At 54.1% G+C, this 23,154-nt stretch overlaps 1 protein-coding gene across 7 annotated transcripts; it reads right to left on the bottom strand.

Moving 5' to 3' along the window:
- Positions 1-1,320: 1,320 nt before the first annotated feature.
- Positions 1,321-21,042, bottom strand: wipf2b (WAS/WASL interacting protein family, member 2b). Of its 7 annotated transcripts, none has more exons than XM_088623162.1 (8): positions 20,524-21,042; positions 10,614-10,752; positions 9,923-10,055; positions 8,770-8,892; positions 7,940-8,647; positions 6,610-6,825; positions 5,836-5,937; positions 1,321-4,483 (listed from the first exon to the last, which is right to left on the bottom strand). In XM_088623162.1, exons 2-8 carry the CDS (start codon positions 10,677-10,679, stop codon positions 4,443-4,445), a joined length of 1,389 nt encoding a protein of 462 aa, XP_088479288.1. In that variant the 5' UTR covers positions 10,680-10,752; positions 20,524-21,042; the 3' UTR covers positions 1,321-4,442. The 7 variants fall into 7 exon arrangements, with proteins under 7 accessions (XP_088479288.1, XP_088479293.1, XP_088479294.1 ...); XM_088623167.1 differs by having other exon boundaries at positions 8,770-8,883; XM_088623168.1 differs by having other exon boundaries at positions 8,770-8,880.
- Positions 21,043-23,154: the final 2,112 nt, after the last annotated feature.

Raw genomic sequence — 23,154 nt, 5'->3', positions numbered from 1 at the left:
GGGAACGCCTCCTCTCAGCCCTCATTGGGCAGCCTCAGGCTTTGTCCGCACTTTCCAAGTTCTCATTGGTGAGAATCCAGTAAACTACCGCCCCCTGCACCACGCCCTCCTTCCACTGTGAACCAACGAGAGTCTCCCCAGAGACCCACGGGAAAACACGCCGAGCAGCCCGTCTCCTCGCCTGATTGGATAGTGAGGCAGTTACGTCCTGCGATTGAAGGAGCGCCGCAGGCTTGATTGGTCGACTGCATCGGCGACCCGCCTACAAAACCCAGGCTGTTTACACAACGCCCTGCCATTGGCTACCGCTTGTTATGATGCGCTGTTGGATGTACAGGCAGTGGCGGGAGATTTGTCAAAGGGGTCATTTTCGCGGCATGACTTAAAATAAGTTAAAAATAAGAGGATAGGCGCGTTTGCCGGTCTGCATGTTTATTACTGTCAGTTATATTTTTAAATACAGTATCTGCAACATAAACTTCATTTTGACTGGGCAATGAAGGAAGTCGCATTAATGAAGGGATGCAAAGGAACAAGTAACAGGTTTATTCCATACTGAAAAGAGAAAGAAAACAACGTTTCAGCCGTGGAGCCTTCTTCAGGTGTGAGCCTGACACCTGAGGCTCAGCCTCACAGCTGAAGAAGGCTCTACGGCCGAAACGTGTTTTCTCTCTTCTCTTTTCAGCCTGGAATAAACCTGTTACTTCTTCCTTGGCAGCCTACGCATGCTGACGCATGATTACAATCCTGCGGTGCACGCCGGCTGCGTTTAAAAGGCTCTCAACAAACCCGTCTCCCGAAATTTGCTTCAATGAGCCCTTAAAACAACCTAACCTTTAACCTAGGTGCGTGATATTAACTGTCACGCACTCGTTTCTTACCTTCAGCAATAATCGCTACTTATTCACAACGTGTAGCAAAACGAATATTGCAATTTAGATGAAGCATGTGGCTCTCCCCGTCTCTGAAGCGATGATCAGATACAAGACAGACACTGTCCGATACTCCTGCAGTATTTTTTTTGTCGTTCGGCAGCGTTTCATCTCGCACAACTCTCCCAATCCACTTCTAGACTTGTCCTGCAAGGAGCTGGAAACACTGCTTTCACAAAATATCATCCCATTAACTCCGAGCATAACATGGTGAAGCTTAAAGAAAAAGAAACGAAAATCCGATATCACTCTATGCTCTTCCGTTTCCAATAGTAAGACCCAGCTCAGGTCAGAGCTGCAGAAACCTCGAGTGAAGGGCTTGCACACCCCAGCTGGACTCCTGCAGCCGGACCCTGCCAACGCGGACACGAACGCGTGACCCACACACTCGTTTTTATCTTCATTTTATTTGAACTGGTACAACGTGGCTGACAAGACAGGTACAATGAAATGGCCCTGAAAGAAAGGACAGACACAGAAGCTCGTTTGAACACGGGCAGGAGCCCCCCTCACTGCGAGCGAAGCAGCCCCAGTAACAGCTGCGGTGTGAGTGAGGCGGACAGCGATAGACAGAAACGGATACAGACACTGGCTAATAATCGGTCCCTGGCTTTGTACAAGCCCACCTTTTTATTCCTATATTACAAGCTTTTTACAACATAAAAAATAGATCAATAGCTATGATTACCATATTTCCCCATAGTCGTAGTGTAAATATACATTATTATCGTCATTTATTTTTGATAAATCTTGTACCAACAAACAATAGTAGTGTATAAGGCAAGACACCAACTAAGATTAATCTTTTAAAAATAAGAGCAGGAGAGAAGTCTAGGCGTCCTCTGTGTGCAGAGAGAGGGGGAGGCCAGCAGAGGGAAAGGGACACTCCCAGTCCCCACACCAAGGGAAAAGAGAATGGAAAAACACTGTTAACATGAGCAGAGCAGGATCACTGGCACAGTCTTCCAATGCATCAGGTTAGTGTCCGAAACAAGACCCCACTGACACCAGCCACCCCAATTCCCCCCCCCCCACCCCATTGCATAGCATCCAGTCCGGGAAGACGCATCGCCGCCCCTGGGCGCCGCGAGCTTGGAGAGTTCAGGTCACGTGGGAGGGCGATCGGCGGGTTTCTTGAGAAGATGACCAGTTTACCTGGGGCAGCAGGCGTGGAAGCAGAACTAGCAGCCAACAGCCAGGAATGAGTGACCCCCCACCCCCAACACACACAACCCTGCAGAGGTGAGGCGAGTTGGGGTACCTCAAGCACACCCCATTTCCATGCATTACGCTCCAGCTGTCCCAGAGTACATGCATTCACCTGCTCCAGTGCCCTCTCAGGATGGACAACTTGTGTCTCCTTTGCAACTAAAGTACCTAAACAAATCAGCACTGATCTGTGCAACTGAGAGGCTGCACATTAAAGGTGGCTGTGCAAACATCCACCCTACCATGTCTGCACAGCTATAGGACACTGACAGGAGCAAGAACCTACAGCACAGAATGGCCTACTGTATGATGTATGATGAACACTGGCATGCTGACAGTCCGGACACAGGGAAGCTGATAAACCAACCCTTTTGAAAGGCTACAGTCACCTATAAGGTACACTAACACTGCAATAATGATTCAGTAATGATGCACTTGCTGCAAGACCAGCCTTAAGGTCTATGACTTCTGCTGAAGGCTGGTGCCTGCACAACTCCCAGGAGTGACCGACTGCAGAACCAGCCTCAATCTGCAAACTGTTAAGAGAATTTAGTCCATTAGTGATGTCCTTAGATATCAAGGAGAGCTTCACAATTTACCTTTAGACCTGAGCGGTAAACCGTTTCAAAAACATCTCGGAATGAATGCATATGCCTGAACTCTGACAGAGGTCAAACCACACCAAGCAGCGGGCAGTACCCCAGACCCCCAGTACCTGCCTCTGCCCTTCCAACCCCCCGACACACCAGAGCCACCCCTCGCCTCCGCAGGCAGCCTGCAGAGCCGGACCCCCAGCTCCGCCCTGGCCCCGCACCCCCCGCCAAGCGAAACGCAGAAGTGGCCAAGCTTGACAAAGGCAAAAGCACTTTTCCTGAAGCTTGTCTCATCCAACACCGCTACTGATTCACACAGCCGCCCATCATGAAAAGAGTCCAATCTTCCACACTCTCCACCGAGGCCGATCCATCCCTTAGGCGAACTGTGTCCGGCGCTTCTGGGAGAAGGGAAGGAAAAACGGAGCAGACTGCGGGGTTGGCCCGGAGTGTTCTGTTCAGTCCAGCTGGGCTCTCTCACTGCCTCAGCAGGGGGGGGAGACAGAGAGAGAGTGGCCGATGGGTCAGGTTTCTGCACGGGGAGCCTTTCAGAATAAGACTGGAAAGCAGACATGCCACCTGGCTGGCCGTTCGCCAAGCAGCAGCGCAGATCTGGGCGCAGGATGCAGAAGCACTGAGCGCGCGTTGGCACTGGGTGGGGCAGGAGTCTCTCCGCCCTTCCTGAGTGCGGCCGGGCTGTGGAAGCTCAGGGGCGCAGCAGGGTCCAGCTGGGACTGGTCCAGTCGGGTCAGGTCCAGCACAGCACCGCACACGGCCCACAGGCCCCCCTGCTCTCTGGAGGAGCTCCAGGGGGACCTCTCCTTCCGTCCGCAGGACGCTGAAGAACCACGAGACGCTCCCAGCTCAAGGATCGCGGATCCTGCTGTCGTGAAATAACATCTCCAGCAGCGAGAGTGTTCCTTGCAGAGTCCTGCCAGTCTGGCAGGTGATGCCTGTTGGTCTCAACAGAACAGGGTCAAAAACCAGTCGGGATCCCACTGGCGATCATGGCCTGTGGCGAGGAGGGGTGTGCAAAGACAGTGGCCATAGATATAAAAAAATAAAATAAAAAATGAAACCCAACACCTCAAGTAAAGTTACTACAGCTGGCTATTTTTTAAGTGTCCAGAGGTCGAGAGATCGACGGAAGAAGGAAGGTCACGTGCCCCCACCCTCGTACCCTGCAAGCACTGAGGGCTTCTGGCGGGCTCCACGGCGCCCTTTGCAGGAGCTTCCAAGTGCTGCAGCACAACTGGGCTAAAAGTGCAGACCTTGGCTTCTAGCATGACAATGTGGCAAAATAAAATCCCTTGGCCTTCCTCTGTGTTTCCGTTGTTAGTGTTCTCTAAGTTTTAGCAGGTTTTTTCCCCAACTCTTTAGTTGTCAAGTCAAACTAGGCGGTAGAATGCATAGTGTTTCTTTCTCATTGTTCTCGTTCGCTGCTGCCCCCCCTGCCCCAGCAGCAAACCCCTCCGCGCCTGGGGGAGGGACTGGCCCAGGGGTACAGCTCTGGTCCAGAACGGGCTCGGTTCTGTCGTGCTGGGCTCGGGGGGAGGAGAAGAATGCCATCGGGTTGGTGCTGCTGTCCGGGCTGGTCCATGTCTGCATGTGTGTGTCTGAGAGTGTGTGTGTGTGTGTGTGTGTGTGTGTGTGTGTGTGTGTGTGACCCCCGTCTTCTGCCCAGCGAGGACCGGCTGGCTCACAGTGTTCACCTGCTGACAGGCGGGAGTGGGGGTGCCCCTCTTACCACTGGAAGAAGGAAAAACAACCGTTAGACTTCAGACTAGTGATCATCACAGACTGCACATTCATGAGCCGACGCATGTTCTAGCTATGATCACAACACCCTCCCCTACGCTCAGGGGATACTGTAGTCTTTGACTGCGTTTTGCCCCTAAACACCCTTGACAAAGGAAGACGAACCTGAGGTCTCCCAGTCTGGATTCTAGCTGGTCTCATAACTAATGTAACAGATATAAGCACTGGCTCTGCTGGGCTTATTCAATATTTTTCACACTCTAAGCAGAAAATTCACATAAATGTGATTCAAGGCTCATTTGAGATAAAACAGGATTTCAAGACTGAAGAAAAGTGCTCATTTTCACAATCAATTACACTTTTTAGGTAAGATGTATTATATTTATTCGGATGTGTCAGACTTGGTTCCCGACAACCCTAGAGAGTCTTCTGGTCTTTGTCTCACAATAAACACTGCTTACCTAATTGATTTATTAGTCTTGAAATCCTGTTTTATCTCTAATCCTTACAATTATATAATTATATTAATGTAAATAGTGAAAATAGTGTCTATGTAAAAATAAGTTGGAAAAAGCAACTGTTCTTTTGCAAAGAGTGGTGCATACTGTGTGTCAAGTCACTGGGACCAATAAAAAAAAAAGCCAGTGTTGTTTCAGGATCAGCCCAATTAGAAGACTGCTGGTCAAAATCACCATCCTCAGATTGTGAATGGCACCACCAGGGGGCCTCAGCGAGTCCTCACACAAGTGTCCTAGTGTTCAACATTCTCTACTATGGATGATATTAATGTCTTGTTCCCTATAACTTATGCACTCTGGATGTTCTGCAGAATCTGTAAAAATTCAAGCTGGAATGATGCAGCTGCTGCAATATTTTATCCTGAATACACCGTAGCTGAGAACTCTTTCACCACTTCTCCTCTGGTTCAGCAAGGAGCTCTAGTAATATTATCCACTGTCGTGAATAATGGTTCCTGGTCTGAAAAGCAAATGAACAAACCGGGTTTCTAATTTAACCAGCGGGGGGGGTCTTCATCTTTTGTAAACCTGAATTAGTTAAAACACAACCTGCAGTTAACATCCACACAAGTATAGGCCATTCTCTCCTGCTCGTTCGGCTGCTGGCAGCTACAGGATCCCAGGGTCCTATCCTCCGGAGAGAAGCCAGGCTGCCGGCTTTGACAATATTAAGAACAAACAGCAGCACATTTTTACGGGATCTGATAGAAGCCAAACAAGATCTGAAGTATCCTGACGAGAGGAGAACCCAGAACACTTTGTGGCCAGCAGGAGAGATGGGTATATCAACCGCAAACACGCCAGTTTCAGTCGCAGGGCTCTTACTTCTGTTGGTTTTGCTGGGGTAGATCTTGGTGAAATTCCTGTACTCCTCGGGGGGTGGGAAGTCCTCTATGGGGTGGAAGGAGTACTTGGACTCAAAGTCTTCTGCGGAGAGAGGGAGACGGACATCTGAAGATCAACACCACAGCCATGGGCCCAGAGCGACTGGCAGGTTTTTTAAAGCGCCTGCTCATTCCACAGAAGTCCCTCACAGCTGAGGAATGTAACCCAGTCAGCTTCCAGCAGCTCCACGGTGACACCACGGAGAACTGAGCTAAGACTCGTGGGGGATCCCACACGCTCAAGTCAGCAATCTGATGCACAATCTCCAGGTGAGAGCTATACTGAACACTCGTGCTGGGGTCCACGGCTCTTTAACAGGCTCTCAGTAATCACGTATATAAAACACTGAACAACCCCCCAAACACCCGAGAGAGGAGAACCCCCTCCTAGAAAAGACCACCAGGGCAGCAACTCCATTTTCTCCCTCCCCAAGAACAGACACCCCATTTTAGAAACACGGTGGCAATGAGAAAAAAAAACTGTACCCCAGACTTCCAATTTAGAAAAACATCAACCGATTCACTTTCTTGCCATTAAAAGGAAAGAGCAGGAACAGGTCAGCTCTATTCCTGAACAGCCACCCCCCTTGGGGAAATGGAGCCCATTTAACTGAGAAGGGCCCCCGAATTCGGAACAGGTGTGGACAGAGGCGGCCAGGGAGCTCACCGCTGTCAGGCCAGGGGACAGCGGCGGGGAGGGCCGAGGCCCACTCACCTATGAAGGGCTTGGAGAGCGCGGTGTGTCCGTTGCGGATGGGCGGCGGGGGGGGCGGGGGCGCCACGGGCGTCCGGGAGGGGGGGGGCGGCGGGGGCTTGCCCCGGCTGGCGTGCTCCGGGGGCGCGTGCGACAAGCTGCTGTGCACCCGGTACGGCGGAGGGGGCGGCGGGGCGTCGCGGCCCCCATTGCGCATCGGAGGCGGCACGGGCGGCGCTGGAGAGACACACACACACACAGGGGGTCAGCAGAGACACACATAGAGCTGGAGTAGAGTAAACAGAGTTAAAAGACAAGAATTTAAATTCTACATTTGGTACATGTTAAAATCAGGCAACCCTTGTCCTAGGAAGAGCAGATCCTGAGGTTTACAGGCATGTTCCACACTGACAGGACCTTCACAGCCCAGGTCTCCTCTGTTTGTGAGGGGATCTGCTAAAAGCCTTCAAAATCTGGCAAGACCGGCTCTGCAAAATGAACATGAACCAGAAGACAAGTGGAATCTACAGAGAGGCGCTCTGATAACTGGAACAACGGATGCCTGTTATGGAACAAGCTGCCCAGCCATGCTGTTGGAGCCAATAACCTGATTTCCTGCATAACAGCAGGATGAGATCCTCATCGAGAAGCTTCTAACTTCCCGATGGGCTGGACGGGCCGAATGGCTCATCTCGTTCGTACCCTTGGCCTCCATTGTCTCGGTTAGGCTAGTTTCTGCGCCTCCGTATGAAAGCCAGGAGAACCCCAGGGGTAGAGGGGTCCTGCCTGCTGCACTCTGAACTCTGCCTCCCCTGAAAGTGACACCCTGTGTGTGCCGGAGCCCCTGTCTCACAGGCCTGGAGCCCATCCTCACCTGCCTGTTACACAGAGGGGATGAGCCAGGGACTGGCTCCCTGGTAAACACCACTGGCATTTCCCTCCGTCGCCGAGAATGCCCAGAAAAAGACCTGTCTCCGTTTTCTCAGCGCTGGGCCTGTGTCCACATCACTGCAATGTTTGTATAGCGAACCGCGGGAGATTATGTAAATCAAACAGCCCTTTGAATTTAAAGGGCCAGAGCGAGCCGATGACGCCCGTGTACAAACGAGAAGAGCCCCACGGGGCAGGCGCCCCCGGAGAGAGCAGGGCGCCGAGCTGGTCAGTCAGGTCACCGAGCAGAGAGCAGCTCTGCAGGAATGCTGAAAAGCCGGAAGGCCCCTGGCAGGGAGCCCGGATAAGCCTGTTACGACACCGGCCCTGCAACAGACGCCTCTCTGTTCTGCCCCGCGCGGGGTGGGCGCGGCGCCCGCGAGCGAGCGAGCACAGACGCGAGCGGCGCGCGGGCTCTCACCTGGCCCCCGGCTGGGGGGGTTCCGCGCCGGCGGCGGGGGTCGGCTGCCCTGTGGGGAGGGGGAGGGGGACGGGGAGAGGGAGGGGGGAGGGGGCGGCGCGTGGCCCCGGGTGGGAGGGGGCGCACCGGGGGTGGGGACCTTCTTGTGCAGGGAGTTGTGCCTCTGGGGGAGCTCGGGGGCCGCCTCGTTCACCGGGCTGGAGGGGCCGTTGGGGACCCCCGGCGGCTGGCGGTATGGCGGGGGAGGGGGGGCCAGCGAGGAGCCGCTGTGGCCGCCCCCCCCCGGGCCCGGTCGGGGCGTGTTGAGCGGGGAAGGGGGTGGCTTCACCGGAGGTGGTGGGGCTGCATCCCGGGAGGCACCGTGGGAGCCCCTCTGGCCAGGCGTGGGCGGCAGGGGTTTCTCCCGGTTGTAGGAGTGGCCCCCCTTCTGCTGCGGGGTGGGGGGCGCGTTGCTGCCGTGCCGGGAGAGGGGCGGCGGCGGCGGGGGGGCCGAGGAGCTGTGCTTCATGCCCCCGGTGCCGCCGCCGGCCGTGCTGGGGCGCGACAGGTCCGGGAGGGAGGGCCGGTGGGCGCGCGGCGGCTCGGGGGGAGACGCGCGCTGGCTGGCCGCGTCCACCTCGCTGCGGCCGGGGCCCAGGGTCACGGGGGGCCGGGGAGCGGCGGGCCGGGAGCCGGGAGGGTTCAGCGCTGACCGGCCCACAGATCCGTCTGCAAAACAAGGCCGGAGCGGCTCCGTCAGGATTAACCGGAGACTCGTTGTTAACCGAGCTGGACAGCGAGTCCTGCGGCGGGGGGACACCACGGCAACCGCACACACGCGCTGCCCTTACCTCCGACTGGCCTGAGTTTGGGCACACCCCCCTGGAACAGTCCTCCCATCGGCTGGAGAGCCCCTGATCCGCCTCCAAACCCACCTCCGCCTCCTCCTCCTCCCCCTCCTCCTCCTTTGGGCTCTGAGTAGAAGGACACAGAACACACAACCTCACAGCCACTCCCACGATTCCTCAGCACCGAGACACAGGCTCAGACAGCTCACCTCATCCCTAATGGGAAAAGGACAACACACACAGGGCTCAGATCATGCAGCTCCTGTTAGATGATGCTTGCGAGATCCATTTGAGTTCAGCATCACGTTGACAAGCTACACGTTAACGAGCTAAATCAGAGACCTGGGCAGAACGAAAGATGCCCGTCGTCATGGCTACTGGGACCCCGGAGTGAGAGAGAACAGGGTCAGCCAGCAGCCATGTCAGCCTGCAGCTCCCAGCTGGCAGCCCACTGAGCCTGGTCAGTACCTGGATGGGAGACTCCTGGGAAAAACTAAGGTTGCTACTGGTAAGGTGTTAGTGGAGCCAGCAGGGGGCGCTCACCCTGAGGTCCATGTGGGTCCTGATGCCCCAGTATAGTGACGGGGACATTAGACTGTAAACAGGCGCCGTCCTCTGGATGAGACGTAAAACCGAGGTCCTGACTCTCTGTTGTCATTAAAAATCCCAGGGCGTTTCTCGAAAAGAGTAGGGGTATAACCCTGGTGTCCTGGCCAAATTTCCCATTGGCCCTTACCAATCATGGCCTCCTAATAATCCCCATCTATGAATTGGCTTCATCACTCTGCTCTCCTCCCTACTGAGAGCTGATGTGTGGTGAGCGTTCTGGCGCACTATGGCTGCTGTCACATCATCCAGGTGGGGCTGCACACTGGTGGTGGTGGAGGGGATCCCCATTACCTGTAAAGTGCTTTGAGTGGAGTGTCCAGAAAAGCGCTATATAAGTGTAAGCAATTATTATTATTATAATAACGCTCTGGGCTCCTCAGGGTGTGCAAGTCCCGAGCCAGAAGACACAAGAAAAGACGCCGGCGCCCCCTGTCAACCCTGCAGCGGGACGCTGGGACCCCCTCAGGGGAGAGCGTGGAGTGTGGGAGCGTGGTGGGGAGTGTGGGGGGGGCCCTGTATCGGGGCGCCGAGCTCGCGGTGGCCTTACTCTCTATGACGGGCGCGCTCCTGTCGTTCACCACGGCCACCTTCTTCAGCCGCGCCCCCCTGCAGATGTCAGACAGCAGCGCCCCCCTCCCCTTCTGCTCGTCGCGCTTCAGCTTGGGCGGGGTGGCGTTGGCCTGGCCAGGCGGTAAAAAATGTCAATTAACAGCGATTCGGGTAGGCAGCTGCGTCAGCATGCGCAGGTTGCAAAGGGACAAGAAAAGCTTTACTCCTGCTGACAAGAGAGGAAAGGAAACAATGTTTTGGCTTCGTAGCCTTCTACGGGTGTGAAGTCACCTGAAGAAGGCTCCACAGTTGAAACGTTGTGTTTCTTTTCCTCTCTTTTCATCATGGACTGTCATAGCTGTGGATGAGCTCCTCTGGTTCACTAATTCCCACTGTTTTCTTTACCATACGTAGCTTTTACCTTTATTCACATTCACCCAGTTGCACACGCATTTAGACATTCAAGGCACAGGGGATCAAAGCATGTCTGCTGCTGGACAGACCTGCGGCAAGTGTGGGGAGTAAAGAGTTTCCAGCTCTCTCTGAATTCCTCTCCCTCCTACTGGCAGAAACAGAAGAGCATGGCTCTTCTCCTCCTTGACAAAGAGGAAGTGACACGGCTCCTGGCTGCAGGAAGTGACGTGGCAAGGGGCGGGGCGTTGCCATGGTCCCCAGCGGGTCCCGCTCACCTGGCTGAAGGTCGGGGGCGGCGGGGGTCCCGCGGGGGGCGGGGGTGGAGGGGGGGGAATCGGCATCCTGGCCCTCTCCGAGCGCAGTCCTTCTCAGCGTCCCCGTGCGCAGCCCGCACACTCCTGCGCCCTCGGGCACCTGCGAAACGGCACGAGAGGGAGAAAGGCGGCCCGTCAGCATGGGCCACGTCCTGGCAGCTGACCTCTGCCCCCCCCCTCCCCAGCCCAGCACCCAGCCACTCCCCCGGCTCAGTGAAGAGACAGCGATCGGCACAGGAGACTCGCAGCCCTGCTCACACAGCCCCCGCGGCTCAGAAATTAATACAAAGTGCGCTCCTTTTTTTCAAATAAAGATTCACCACAGAGAAACAAGAAATTCCCAGCTACCACCCATCCCTTCCTACTAAGGTTATCTGCCTGCTGAAAGGCGATACGAAATAAATAAGAGGCAATGAGTAAAACCCTACTGATCGCTGACCGACAGCCCCAGGGGTGGCTGGGCGTGATCAGCCTGTTAGTGCTGCTACCCCAGGGCACAGCCGAGCTCCAGACTGACAGAGGTGGGCCTGCAGCAGGGCTCGCTTCTCCTGCCCCCAGCACTCACAGGACCCGTCTCCTCTTCAAAAGGCTTCCAAAACTGAGCGGAATGTAAGCAGGCAAGAACGCCAAGTCAAACGCAAAATGTTCAGGCCACCGGGGACAGATCTCAGAGCGTCTCCTGACGCTTCAGCACGTAGGCTGCTCGTTGGCGGAGGTGCCCCAGTCACAGAAAGAGTGAGGAAACAGGGAGATTAATCGCAAACAAACTTCATAAACAGACCAACTGCAAGGAAAACTGCACCTGCAAAATAGCCCTGAAACTGCTCATTTTTCCCATGCACTGGTCTGTATATCAGCTACAACCGATTAACTTGAACCATGATGGATCTGAGCCAATTGATCTGACGGAGACCTTCAGGCAAAACCTTTGGAAAAAAATTACTCATTTAAGGCCTATTTTGAGAGTGCACTCATCTTAAGAACTAGATTATCAATGTTCAAGAAACTTGTGAAAGAAATAACAGGGATGAGGACCCCACAATGACCACTACCAGATGCGTCCATATTCCTCAATATACACAAAGGAATATCAACTCGTCCTGCCAAATATCACCCCAGCATCCTGGCCAAATTTCCCATTGGCCCTTACCCATCATGGCCTCCTAATAACCCCCCATCTCTGAACTGGCTCCATCACTCTGCTCTCCTCCCCACTAATAGCTGGTGTGTGGGGAGCGTTCTGGCGCACTATGGCTGCCGGCGCATCATCCAGGTGGGGCTGCACACTGGTGGGGGTGGAGGGGATCCCCATTACCTGTAAAGCGCTTTGAGTGGTGTGTCCAGAAAAAGCACTATATAAGTGTAAGCAATTATTATTAACGCGTAACTCCCAACTTAATTCTCTGAAAACTCCTCCTAGCAAACAGAAACCTGGCTCTTGAACTGCCGATCCCTGCAGCTCTGCCCTGCACGCTGCCTGTTACAACACTCAGCCCCAGCTCCTGGGCTCTGCTGGAAGCAGGGAGGGGGAGCGAGGCCTTTGATGCTGCTCATGTCCACAGAGCCCCAGATCACACAGGATATTGACAGTAACCCGAGGAAGCAGAGTCTTCTCTCCACAGCCCCATTCCCTCTCTCCGCCTACAGGGCATCACCATCGGCACTAATGCTCACCGACACAGCAGATTATACACTTTCTCCCCTTACACCCTCCATACCGGCCCCGCAGTAAGAAAGAGCTCAGTGCCTGAGTTCTCCCTCCCAGTTAAGCTCTCATTTACTGATCAGGAGCCTTAAACGCCAAGGTTATGATCTGCACGTCTTTAAGTGACGCTATTCCCCTGCGATATCATGCCAGTATAAAACAAGAGCAGAACGGACTGACGAGTGCAGCACAGCGAGTCCAGAACAAGAGTGGAAACGCAGCAGAACCTGTCTGGAGATCTACCATGGCCCAAGCCTGAGGCTGCTGCAAACAACATAAAAAAAGAAAGTCGTAAATAAACTCTGTGAGGGAGATGAGCTCCAGTATTGGACCCGAGATTGTTACCTGCCCAACGCTGCACACCTGTGGGGCTGGATTCACCCACAAGGGGCAACCTGCGATGTTGCCAGAATAACCCCCTCCTGTCCGGTCACACCCTGAAGCGCCTGTGAATCAGCTCACCTCTCGCAATCAGCTGAGGAGATCTTGTTTGCTGGCTGCCAGTAACCAGACGACACTTCCCTGTAGCACAGCCCAGAGACGCAAGCGCTCACGGGCCACGCCCCTCTCCTGCGCTCCTGCTCGACCCCTGCCCACTTCCACTCTTCCAATCTCCCTCCTTTCCCCATCGCTTCCTCTCTGTCCCAGTGCCAGGTGAGCTGCAAGCACCATCATTTACCAGTCAGGGCACACGCAGCTGTCGCAGGCTGAGGCTGACTGAATGAAAGCGGCGTTGTTAGTTCAATTAAGAGATGAGTTTAATAAAGAAATTGAGAGCTTCGCTGGAACGAAAACCAGAAGACACTGCCAACAGGGAAGTCCTGTGTGCCTGTCAAGGTCAGGCCGCGGGGAGCCAGGGGACACTGGCTCCTCCTGGCCCGACGGCAGGGACTGAGCTCTGGTCATCTGTTGCAGTGAGTTATACTTTTTGGAGGAGGGGAAGAGTCAGGTTAAAACAGGGTTTACAGATAGCCACAACGAGCTTAACTATATTCACTCCATACGCAGGCCATGTGTTACTCCTCTTCAAGCAGTGGGTGTGCTGTGTGCATGTAGAGGCTAGCTCAAATATTCACCCCGCTGGCAGCAGAACACCCCCCTCCCTGCATCTGGTCGCTCCTCCTCCCCCCCCCGCCAGCTCAATCTGCTCTTGCGCCTCCAGCAGACGTGGTTGCAATGACACCTCAGCACTGGCATCTGCGGCGAATGCAGTTTTAAAATGAAGCCTGCACCCACAACCATCAGATTCACATTCACTGGTCCATGTTCTGGATCAATTAGTCTTTAAAAAGTAACAGTGTTCTGATTGACACGTGACACCCACGCAGATGTCTGCTCGCTGACAGGTGGGTACCAGCACCTTGCCGTATTTTTTGTTCACAATCTGAACTGTTATGTTGAGAGAACTTCAGACCTGTTTTAGGCACTCATTTTAAAAGTTCTGTGTTGATTACTGCCATGGACCATGCAAGAGAATTAGGAAGTTACGTGTGCTGAAGGAGAAAGCCTGTAGCGTGTTTGTAAGCAGGAAGAAGCACACTTGTACAAGGTGGGCTTGCTGCAGTCTGGACAGGTACTCCCTGCAGAGAGAGGCTCCATCCTCACGTGTCAGGAGACAGCAAAAAGCATAATCTACTGGTAACCACAACTTCCCAGCACGCCTGCAGATTAATGACAACTGAAACTTATACTGGAATTTTACCATGTCTGACACAGCACTGCGAAGTTATCAAACACCATAAACTTAATGAAAACTCATGTCCACTCTACATACAAGAAAGAACTGTTCTATCTGGCTACAGAAAGGTTTCTACTGAGCTGTCAACAGACTCCAGAGGCTTTGTTGTAAGACACAGCACCAATAAACGTCAATTTTACTGCCATGCCCTTGTACACTAGAGTTCCTAACTCTTCCAAAGGTCATAAGTTAAATTTTCTCATGCAGAGACAGGTGAAAACTGGAAACATAACCGAAGCTGAGCTCACCTTGCTGTACTCTCCCAGTACAGGCGGCAGGCCTCTCTGCCCATTTTATTACTCATTAGTATCCAAGACAACTGGCACTGCCCTTACTGAATAAGAGGAAATAACTAAAGAAGAAGACAGTGCTATGCCACAAATCTCCCAGTTCCTACAAGCACAAAAAATAGAGCGAATATCCTCCGTTTGTGCCTAGCAATGTCAATACTGCGTCAAAGCAGGTGACATAACTGGGATCACGCTGGAATCTAGGCTCTTTCTGGGAAAGCGCAGGGACTGAAAACGTCTTTTCGCCCGTCTACATTTGGAGAAGGTGGGGAGGTGGGGACCCAGCGCAGTCCGTCACCCTCGCAGCCCAGACGAAGATCCCGCGCCGGAGCTCAGCCTGGCTGAACCCTCGGGTCCGTGATGCAGGATGAAGTGTCTCACTGCGAGCAGCCCAACACCCCTGCGCCACTCCCCCCCACCCCCCTCTTCTTCCTGGCCACAGAACAGGACAGCAAGCATCAGCAAATGAATCGGTTCTCTCATTCCTGGTGTGAAAGGGAGACCAGTGTCAGACTGGGGACTCTGCACGCAAGCTGATACAAGAGCCCAGTTCTCAGGGCTGTGGCCAGGAAGAGAGACTCCCAGGTGAGAGCCAGCAGGACAGCACCCACCCTGCTAGGCAGCCAGAGAGAGAGCAGTCGGGACATACTCGTCTTCAGGAGATCAGAATCAGGGGAAAGGAATAATAAAGATTGAAAAGAAAGAGCATTCGCAAACTGAAACCTAGAACTTTAATACGAACCAGCTTCTCCCTACAGGGTGTAACCCGAGAGCCTCTCAGCGCTCCCCCACTGAGAGAGAGCCTGCGAGACCGGGCGACACACGTCGCAAGTTCAAAGGGCACCAGAGAGGCCCATGCCACCTCCAGAAGAAGAGGGGTTAAACTGAGGGGCCGTCTTGGAAACACTGCACGCGATCCGAGAGCTTGCAGGGGCACTGGGGGACCCCAAAAATCCAGGGGCGATTTTCTTGACCTTTATGAAATTGAAACCCTCACACGTTAAATAACGTTTCCTTCTCTCCCCTCAGGGGTGGGTGCCCAGTGCGACAGCACCAGCGCACAGAGAAGAGGTCTAGATGCCCTCTGCTCTGCTGGCTCCAGACTGGCAGAACCGGTGTCAAGCCCCCCCATGAACACAACCATCCCCCAAAAAACGACCCCACTCGAAAGAGTCAACGACAATGTGATATTTCTCTGTGAAAACTGAAAACGGAAGGAGAACCTCAGCACACTATGCCCCCATGCGAGTCAGAACACTCTTGGGAAGCCCCTCCGCTACAATAGAAAAGCCTTCCTCTGCGCCGGCCGGCCGGCCATCTGCCTCTGGCCATCAGTCCAGGTCCAACTGCAACAAGACCAGAACCCAGACGGCTCTGCACACCCAAGAGACCGCTCGTCGCAGAAGGCGGTAGGCTCGGACCCCAAGCGATGTTTCTCATGTTCAGGCAGAGGCAGGATCCGGGAGCTAGCCAGGACACTGCTCTGCTAGGTCGCGTAAGGTTCACATTTTAGGAATGCAGTCCTGCTCCCTTGCCTGTTCCCAGGCTGTCCGATACACTAGTTTGGCAGGTCGGTCTCAGGGCTCAGGCCATCAGTGCACCTGTCTCTGCCAGGCCATGACAAAGTGACAAAGTCTAAGCCTCAAGCTTTCCAACTGCATTTTTTTTTAAATGACTTGTCTTAGTGAGTGACCGATTTATTCACAGACTCCGAATAATGAAACATTTCCGAAGAAGGTGCAGCGGGTGACGTCGGAGTTAAAACGGACATGTGGACCCAGGAGCACACGGGAAAAACCGAGGGCACGGGTTTAGGACTGAACATATCAGGTGCTAACCCACAGAGCTGAGGGAGTCTGGGACAAACTACACAGCCGAGCTGCTGAAGCAGATCTCTGGGGCTGTTTCAACAAACAGGTGGTTTACAGTAGCCTTTCAGCTCGTTAACTTCCTTGCAACCAAACAAACGAAACTGGAAGAACAGCTTCTTCTCCTGTCACTCTCCATCACTCCTTCTGTACTCAGACACCCCCCCATCCCCCATCCTGCACACTTCTGATTTCCAGTTGTCCACTCTTAAAGTCCAGGGATTAACACCCCCAGAAAAAATACAATACAAGCACAAAACCACAGCAGGCCTCTCACAACTTAAAATAAGGCATCACATTACCTCCAGAGTGAGATTTTTTCCTATCGGTGTTATACTGACAGATAAACGAATGAATATACCAACATCCACACACAGGTGACGTAATCTGCATCTGGACATTTGAGTAAATCTGTACAGAAGGCTCACTGCGAGTTGCCAGTGTCTTCTCCAAGACTCACACACTTCACTTCTGCTCAGTGCTCCTGGCTGGACAGACAGGCCCCCCGTGTGCTCACTCTGCCTCCATTCTCACCTGTTTCACCCCACCCATAACACCTCAAGAGTTACAGCAGCCGACCAGGAGCAGGGGTCCCGGGACAGAGTCCACTGCCTCGCTCTTCAGCAGACCCCCCCCCCCCCCGAGCAGGGGTCTCCAATCCCAGTCCGGTTATTCTCCTGATACCCTGAACCACCTGTAATTGAAAGAGGCGCAACACTGCGGTGCTGCAGCTGACCGATTCTGTGGGTAATGCTTCAGGAAAGGATCCTCTTTTGTCTCAGATGATCTGTAAGCTTAGAACTCCATCAGTTTAATTAATCACTGTTAAATTGTTCCAAACCTCCAGAAATGGATTATTTGGAGGTAAGATATAAATCCTGCAGCACTGGGGCTGGGACCTGGGCTTGAGAGTTACTATGCCTGTCCAAGTTACTAGTCCCAGTCATCTGTGCCAGATCCCCCTCCAAACCCCATACTCTTCCAGAAGGCCTTCCCTCCCAGCCTCTCCCATTCTGTGATCCGAGCCACTCTTCCCACAGGGAGCGCAAGGAGCGCTGGAACCCCCTGCGGGCACAGGGCCCGTCTCCCCTCCGCGGCCCCGATCGCAGCCCCACCCTCTCCAGGCCCTCGGAGGAGCTACAGCTCAGCCCCCTGCCCGCGCCCCGCGAGCGACCCCAGAGTCCCGCGGCGGCGCAGCGGGGCTCGCACGACGACCCGCGGACAACTCCAGCACCGGCGCCGGCTGCCGAAGCCCCCGCCATCCCTGTGGGCCGGCCCCTGCTCTCTGCTCCCGGAGGGGAGGGAGACCAAGTCCCGGGTGAAAACAGGGCTGATGGAGAGAAGCAAGAGGGTGCCAGCGAGCGCTCCCGATACCATCCAAGAGGTCTCCGGACCGCTCCGAGAAGACGCTGCCTGGAAAATTCCAGCCTCTGCTGTTTCCCCACAGTAACAGCACTCACGCACAGCCGGAGAGTCAAAGCCCCACACACGACACCAGCTGCTCTATCACGACACTGAAATACAACAGGGCAATCGGTTCCCATATTTTAATGCAGGAAGCAGCCCTGGACGATCCCGACACCGTCCGTCACACTCCTCGTTATCGGGTGGAAGAGAGCTCAGCTGTGAAGGGAGCTGCCTGTTTTGGGAGTGCTTTCAGATAGTACTGCGGGTGTTTCAGTAGACCTGCAGCAGTTTCCGCAGGGCATGCAGTTGCACTTGAGACATAAAACAGGTGTTCGCAGACAGATCCCGTTTCCATAGACCCTGGCCCCACGGAACCAGCGCAGGCTGGGCCGAAGTGTCGCTCAGCATCCTGAGGCAAGGACCCCTACCGTCAAGTCACTACATTTTAAGCACAACCGCCAAGGACAGAGGGGATGTGTATTTTTGTGTATTGTGTACACACAAATCATGCCAAACTTTTTTTTAACGACAGTCCAGTTGATCCCAATGGAGAGCAAAGGGAGCACCAAGGCAGGAATGGCCGTAGAGAGCCCTGCGGGGAAGAGGGTACCTTTGGCCTTGTTGTGCCTGCAGAGATAACCGAAACCTACATAAAATCGGGCATCTACGATTCCACTCTCCGCTGCCTGGCACAACATAACACAGCTGCCTCGATCTGTTCTCGCTCAGAGCCGGCCGTCACCGGTGCACAGGAGATTAGAGACTCACCAGGCCGGCACGTCGCAGGACAGCAGTGTGGCTCAGGGAAGGGCAATTTTCCTGGCACCAGTCGAGACGTATTCTGGGAGCGTCACAGAACATCTCTGCGTAGGGCGACCACGACACTCCGCCAATCCTCACCCTGCTCCCCACACTGACAGACTTTCAACTGTGACACACTTGTACGAAATCTGGAGGCCTCAGTGTGGTGCGACAAAGGCGTTTTGCATGCCTCTCAGTGAATGGCAGCTCGTCCCTCCATCCCATCCAACTGGGGGAGAAGCTGCCAGTGACGCATTTCCCCAGCCACCAGAAGGTAAGAAGCAGACTATGACGCCACTGTGACAGTCACGGAACCACAGATAACAGATTCATTCTGCAGTCCCGAATGCTGAAACCAACATTTTTCTTCCGAGAATTAAAACGCGGTTTCAGTTCTGCATCTCGTCACAGGGGAAACTGATCGTCAGCAGGAAAAAGCGCTTAAGCTCCCAAAGTCGGCCCTCTGCCCTTCTTCACCGGCACCAAAACACGAGCCCGCAGTCTCGGGAGGGAGCAGGAGGCTCTTTACGCAGAGGGTGGTGGGAGCGGGGAACATGCTGATTGTTAGTGTTGTTGAAGCCGATACACTGGCTTCTCTCCAGACACAGCTGGGTGAAATCCTCCAGTCAGCACAGGAGGCTCTACTGTACACCCAGGGGGGGGCGGATCAAGCTGCCCAGCTGTTCTTGGACCGGTTCTCATCCAGCTGTTGCTCAAAAGACCCTGGGACTCAACGAACTTCAGGCCGCCAAACACTTCAGAGGTCCAGAATGACCTCTCTCCGACTTTCAGCCTTTCCACAGGTCTTCCTCATGATTAAGCGCGTTCCCCGTTTGTCACACACCGCAATGAAAGATCCAAAACTCCCCCAGCAAACAGGCTATTAACCAGATCGAATCTTCCAGGTAAAAAAAAAACAACAAACTGATCCCGTCTCAGTGCCCTAGTGGTCGTGGGGAGATATGGTCACCCTGTCTGTTCACCTGCGAGGAGCCATCTGTGCTCAGTGTGCCTCAGTCCACCTACGCAAGCCTCTCCCCAAGTCCCCTACCCTGATGACAGCGAACACACCTGTCTGCGCTGTGCTCCTCGGCACATTCATTTGGACAGTATCTCCCTCCTGCTGGGCAGTGCGCTCTGATGAGTGTGACTCAACCGGACTGCCCCCGGCCACCCGCGATCACGAAGTAACAAAACCTGTCACCTTGTTCACTTACCCATCACCCCTCCTCCTCTAGCGCAGGACCCCCAAACCCCCTACTCGGAGTTCATAGCCGCGGAGGCAAATTAAAATGAGAGCTTTTTAGCAAAAGCACTTTGGCGTGTTACTGAACCACGGAAATAACTGCGGGGACAGAAACCCACGGCGAAGCCAACACGGAGTGGAGGTGACACGGGGGTCCCCACCACCCACGATCAGCGAAAAGGGGGGCTGGTTGCTCACACCTGAGCGATAATTAAAATAGGTAAAAGGGAAATATGTTACCGCGACTCAGCCTGCAGTCACGCACCGGGATGTTGCACAAGCAGGAATGCGAGCAGCTGTAGTCACAAAAACAGCGACCCGACACCCGGGGAACCGGCCGAACCGGAGCCGGGCCGAACCGACCCCGCTTTCTCACGTCTCCTTTGGGGGAAAAAAAAACACCCACGCCGCCACACCTGCCGTGGCCGGTATCGATCACCCTGTTACTCACAATCAGCTCTTATTGATCATCAGAGGGAGCGGGGCTGGCTGGGCTCTGGCAGTGGCCCAGAGAACAAGGAAACAACAGAAAACAGGTACAGGAACAAGTAACAGGTTTATTCCACGCTGATAAAAGAAGAAAGAAAACACAACGTTTCGGCCGTGGAGCCTTCTTCGGGTGGGAATAAACCTAGGACTTGCTCCTCTGCAGCCTACGCATGCTGACGCAGCTGCCCACCTGAGCTGCTTCAAGAACAGGTATAACAGACACGGCGACCCGCCCCCCGTGTGTCTCGCACACGCGTGGGTAGGAGATTCACGCACCTCCGTGCCTGCCCCCCTCCCAGTCCGGCGGCGGCTGCCCGCCTCCCTTACCTCTCCTGCGGCTTCGGCGGCGGAGTCTCTCCCGTCCGCTGTCCGCAAGCACACCGACAGGGGGGGGCGCCGGGAGGCCCGCAGACCCGCAGGCTAACACAGGGGCATTGTGCCCCGGGGCTGGGGGGGAAGATTTCACCTGCTCCCCCGCGCTGGAGGCCCGGTGAGGTTGGGGAGCCGCACTCGGCCTGAGAGTCTGGACCGCGGGCTGGCTGAGCCGAGCTGAGCCTGCGGAGCCGCTGGTCGCCGCGGCCTCAGTGACTCGCCGTCGGTCCCCGGTTTCCCTGCCCCCTCGCTCGGTTCACAACGGGCCCTGTTTTCTTCCTCTGCTCCGTTCCTGCGTTTCGCGGCCCCGTCGGTCTCCTCTCCCGCACACTGTGTCGCTCCTCCGGTGGAAAACCCGGAAATGGAATCTCCTGCATAACAAAATGGAGGAAGGGAGCTGATTTCAAATAAATATGTGGAGGTGGAGGGGGGGACCGAACCGTCCCGGCGAGAGCCGAAGGTTGACGAGAGTCGCCGAACGCCGGGCGCGGCCGAGAGCGCCTGCGCGGGGCGGTGATGACGGCAAAAACACGAGCCCATATGGGGAGGGGCTGCAGCCATGTTGGTGAGGTCACAACACACGCGTTTACGATAACGACAGCGGTTTCTTTTATTTTGCATTATTTTGTCACTCGAAGGTTTTGTTTCATCCTGGTTTTATTCATGTAATGGTTACAAATATAACATTCATTTCTGTACAGTTGCTGTTTTGAAGCATAATGTGTTTCCAGTCCAGGAGGAAATCTTGAAATACGGCCGAATGTGTGTTTGGCTCGCTGTTCCTTCATGCTGGCACTGGGAGCACAGGAACTGAGCGAGACAGGCAGACAGGGCAGGCTATGTCTGGGCTGTGGTCACTCATCAGTGTCTGTTTCTGCTTGTTGTCTCTGACACTGGTCAGACACTTGGCCAGTGTGTTCTGTCATTTTTTAAGCCAGCAGAGGCCCAGTTTTTCCCAGTAGGTGAGGTTGTGATCTTTGGTTTATATCACCTCAGTGTCCCCCACTGGACACTGTCAGGCTCTGTGCCGCACTCTGTCGCCTTCATAGTCTCCTTCTCTCCCTCTTGCATCTCCTTCTCTGTTTTACTTCTTCCTCCTGTTATAATAATAACTGCTTACACTTATATAGCACTTTTCTGGACACTCCACTCAAAGCACTTTACAGGTAATGGGGATCCCCTCCATCACCACCAGTGTGCAGCCCCACCTGGATGATGCGACGGCAGCCATAGTGCACCAGAACGCTCACCACACACCAGCTCTCAGTGGGGAGGAGAGCAGAGTGATGAAGCCAGTTCAGAGATGGGGATTATTAGGAGGCCATGATTGGTAAGGGCCAATGGGAAATTTGGCCAGGACGCCGGGGTTACACCCCTACTCTTTTCAAGAAACGCCCTGGAATTTTTAATGACCACAGAGAGTCAGGACCTCGGTTTTACATCTCACCCGAAGGACGGTGCCTGTTTACAGTATAGAGTCCCCGTCACTATTCTGGGGCATTAGGACCCACACAGACTGCGGGGTGAGCGCCCCCTGCTGGCCCCACTAACACCGCTTCCAGCAGCAACCTTAGTTTTTCCCAGGTCTCCCATCCAGGTACTGACCAGGCTCATACTTAGCTTCAGTGGGCTGCCAGTTGTGAGTTGCAGGGTGATACGGCTGCATATCCTGTTCCTCTCTCCTCCCTCATTCCTTCCATTTTCCTTTTCTTCCCTGCCCCACCCCGTGCAAATTCAAACAGCTTTATTGGCACGACCGGTAAATTTACAGGGTTGCCTCAGCAGACACAGTCAATAATTCAGTTCAATTCAAGGTACTTTATTGGCATGACTGATGAGTACACTCAGTGTTGCCAAAGCAAAACAAATAAAATTAACAAAAACCAAAACCTACAGACATTTACAATAAAGCCACAATCATAAGATATTTACATATAAACATATGGAGCATTATCGGGAGACAGGCTCACTGTTCCTCAGGCTGGGACAGGAGATCACATACTGGGCTGCCAGTTCAATGGAGGTGTGGGAATTCTGGGATAAGATGTGTCAATTTGGGGAAGAATGTTTCTCTACTCCTAGAGTATCTGTCACAGTGCAGTAGGAAGTGCACCTCTGTCTCTATTTCTCCCCGCTGGCAGTGGGAGCACAGCCTGTCCTCTCTGGGCAGCCAGGTCTGGTCCTTATATGGCCAGGCTGTGGTCACTGAATCTGTACTCCGTCAGGGTGTGTTTCTGTTTGCTGTTATTTATCCTGGTTAAATGTTTGGCTAGTGTGTATTGTCTATTTAGGGTTCTGTAGAATTCCAGTTTGTGTTGTGTTTGTGTCCCAGTGTGTGAGATATAAGATAACTTTATTGACCATATACAATTTCTTGCATTAGGAATTTGTCTTTTCGCAGACCCCAGCTTGCTCTCCATGAGACACACAGACAGGGAGAGAAGCTGGGGGTCAGAGCACAGGGTCAGCCATTTATACAGCACCCCTGGAGCAGTTGGGGTTAAGGGCCTTGCTCAGGGGCCCAACAGAGTAGGATTCCTCTGCCGGCTGCGGGATACGAACCAGCAACCTTCGAGCTACAGGTGC

Source organism: Lepisosteus platostomus, chromosome 28 (assembly GCF_059453375.1).
Source record: "Lepisosteus platostomus isolate fLepPlt1 chromosome 28, fLepPlt1.hap1, whole genome shotgun sequence".
NCBI classification, from domain to species: Eukaryota; Metazoa; Chordata; class Actinopteri; order Semionotiformes; family Lepisosteidae; genus Lepisosteus; species Lepisosteus platostomus.
This window is presented reverse-complemented; position numbering and strand designations above follow the sequence as displayed.

Coding starts and splice junctions, on each gene's coding strand:
- wipf2b (XM_088623162.1), bottom strand. CDS start 10,679: ATGCCGATTCCCCCCCCTCCACCCCCGCCCCCCGCGGGACCCCCGCCG. Junction 8,893..9,922: donor GAGCGCGCCCGTCATAGAGA/GTAAGGCCACCG, acceptor CCTTCTACTCAG/AGCCCAAAGGAGGAGGAGGG. Junction 8,648..8,769: donor CAAACTCAGGCCAGTCGGAG/GTAAGGGCAGCG, acceptor CTTGTTTTGCAG/ACGGATCTGTGGGCCGGTCA.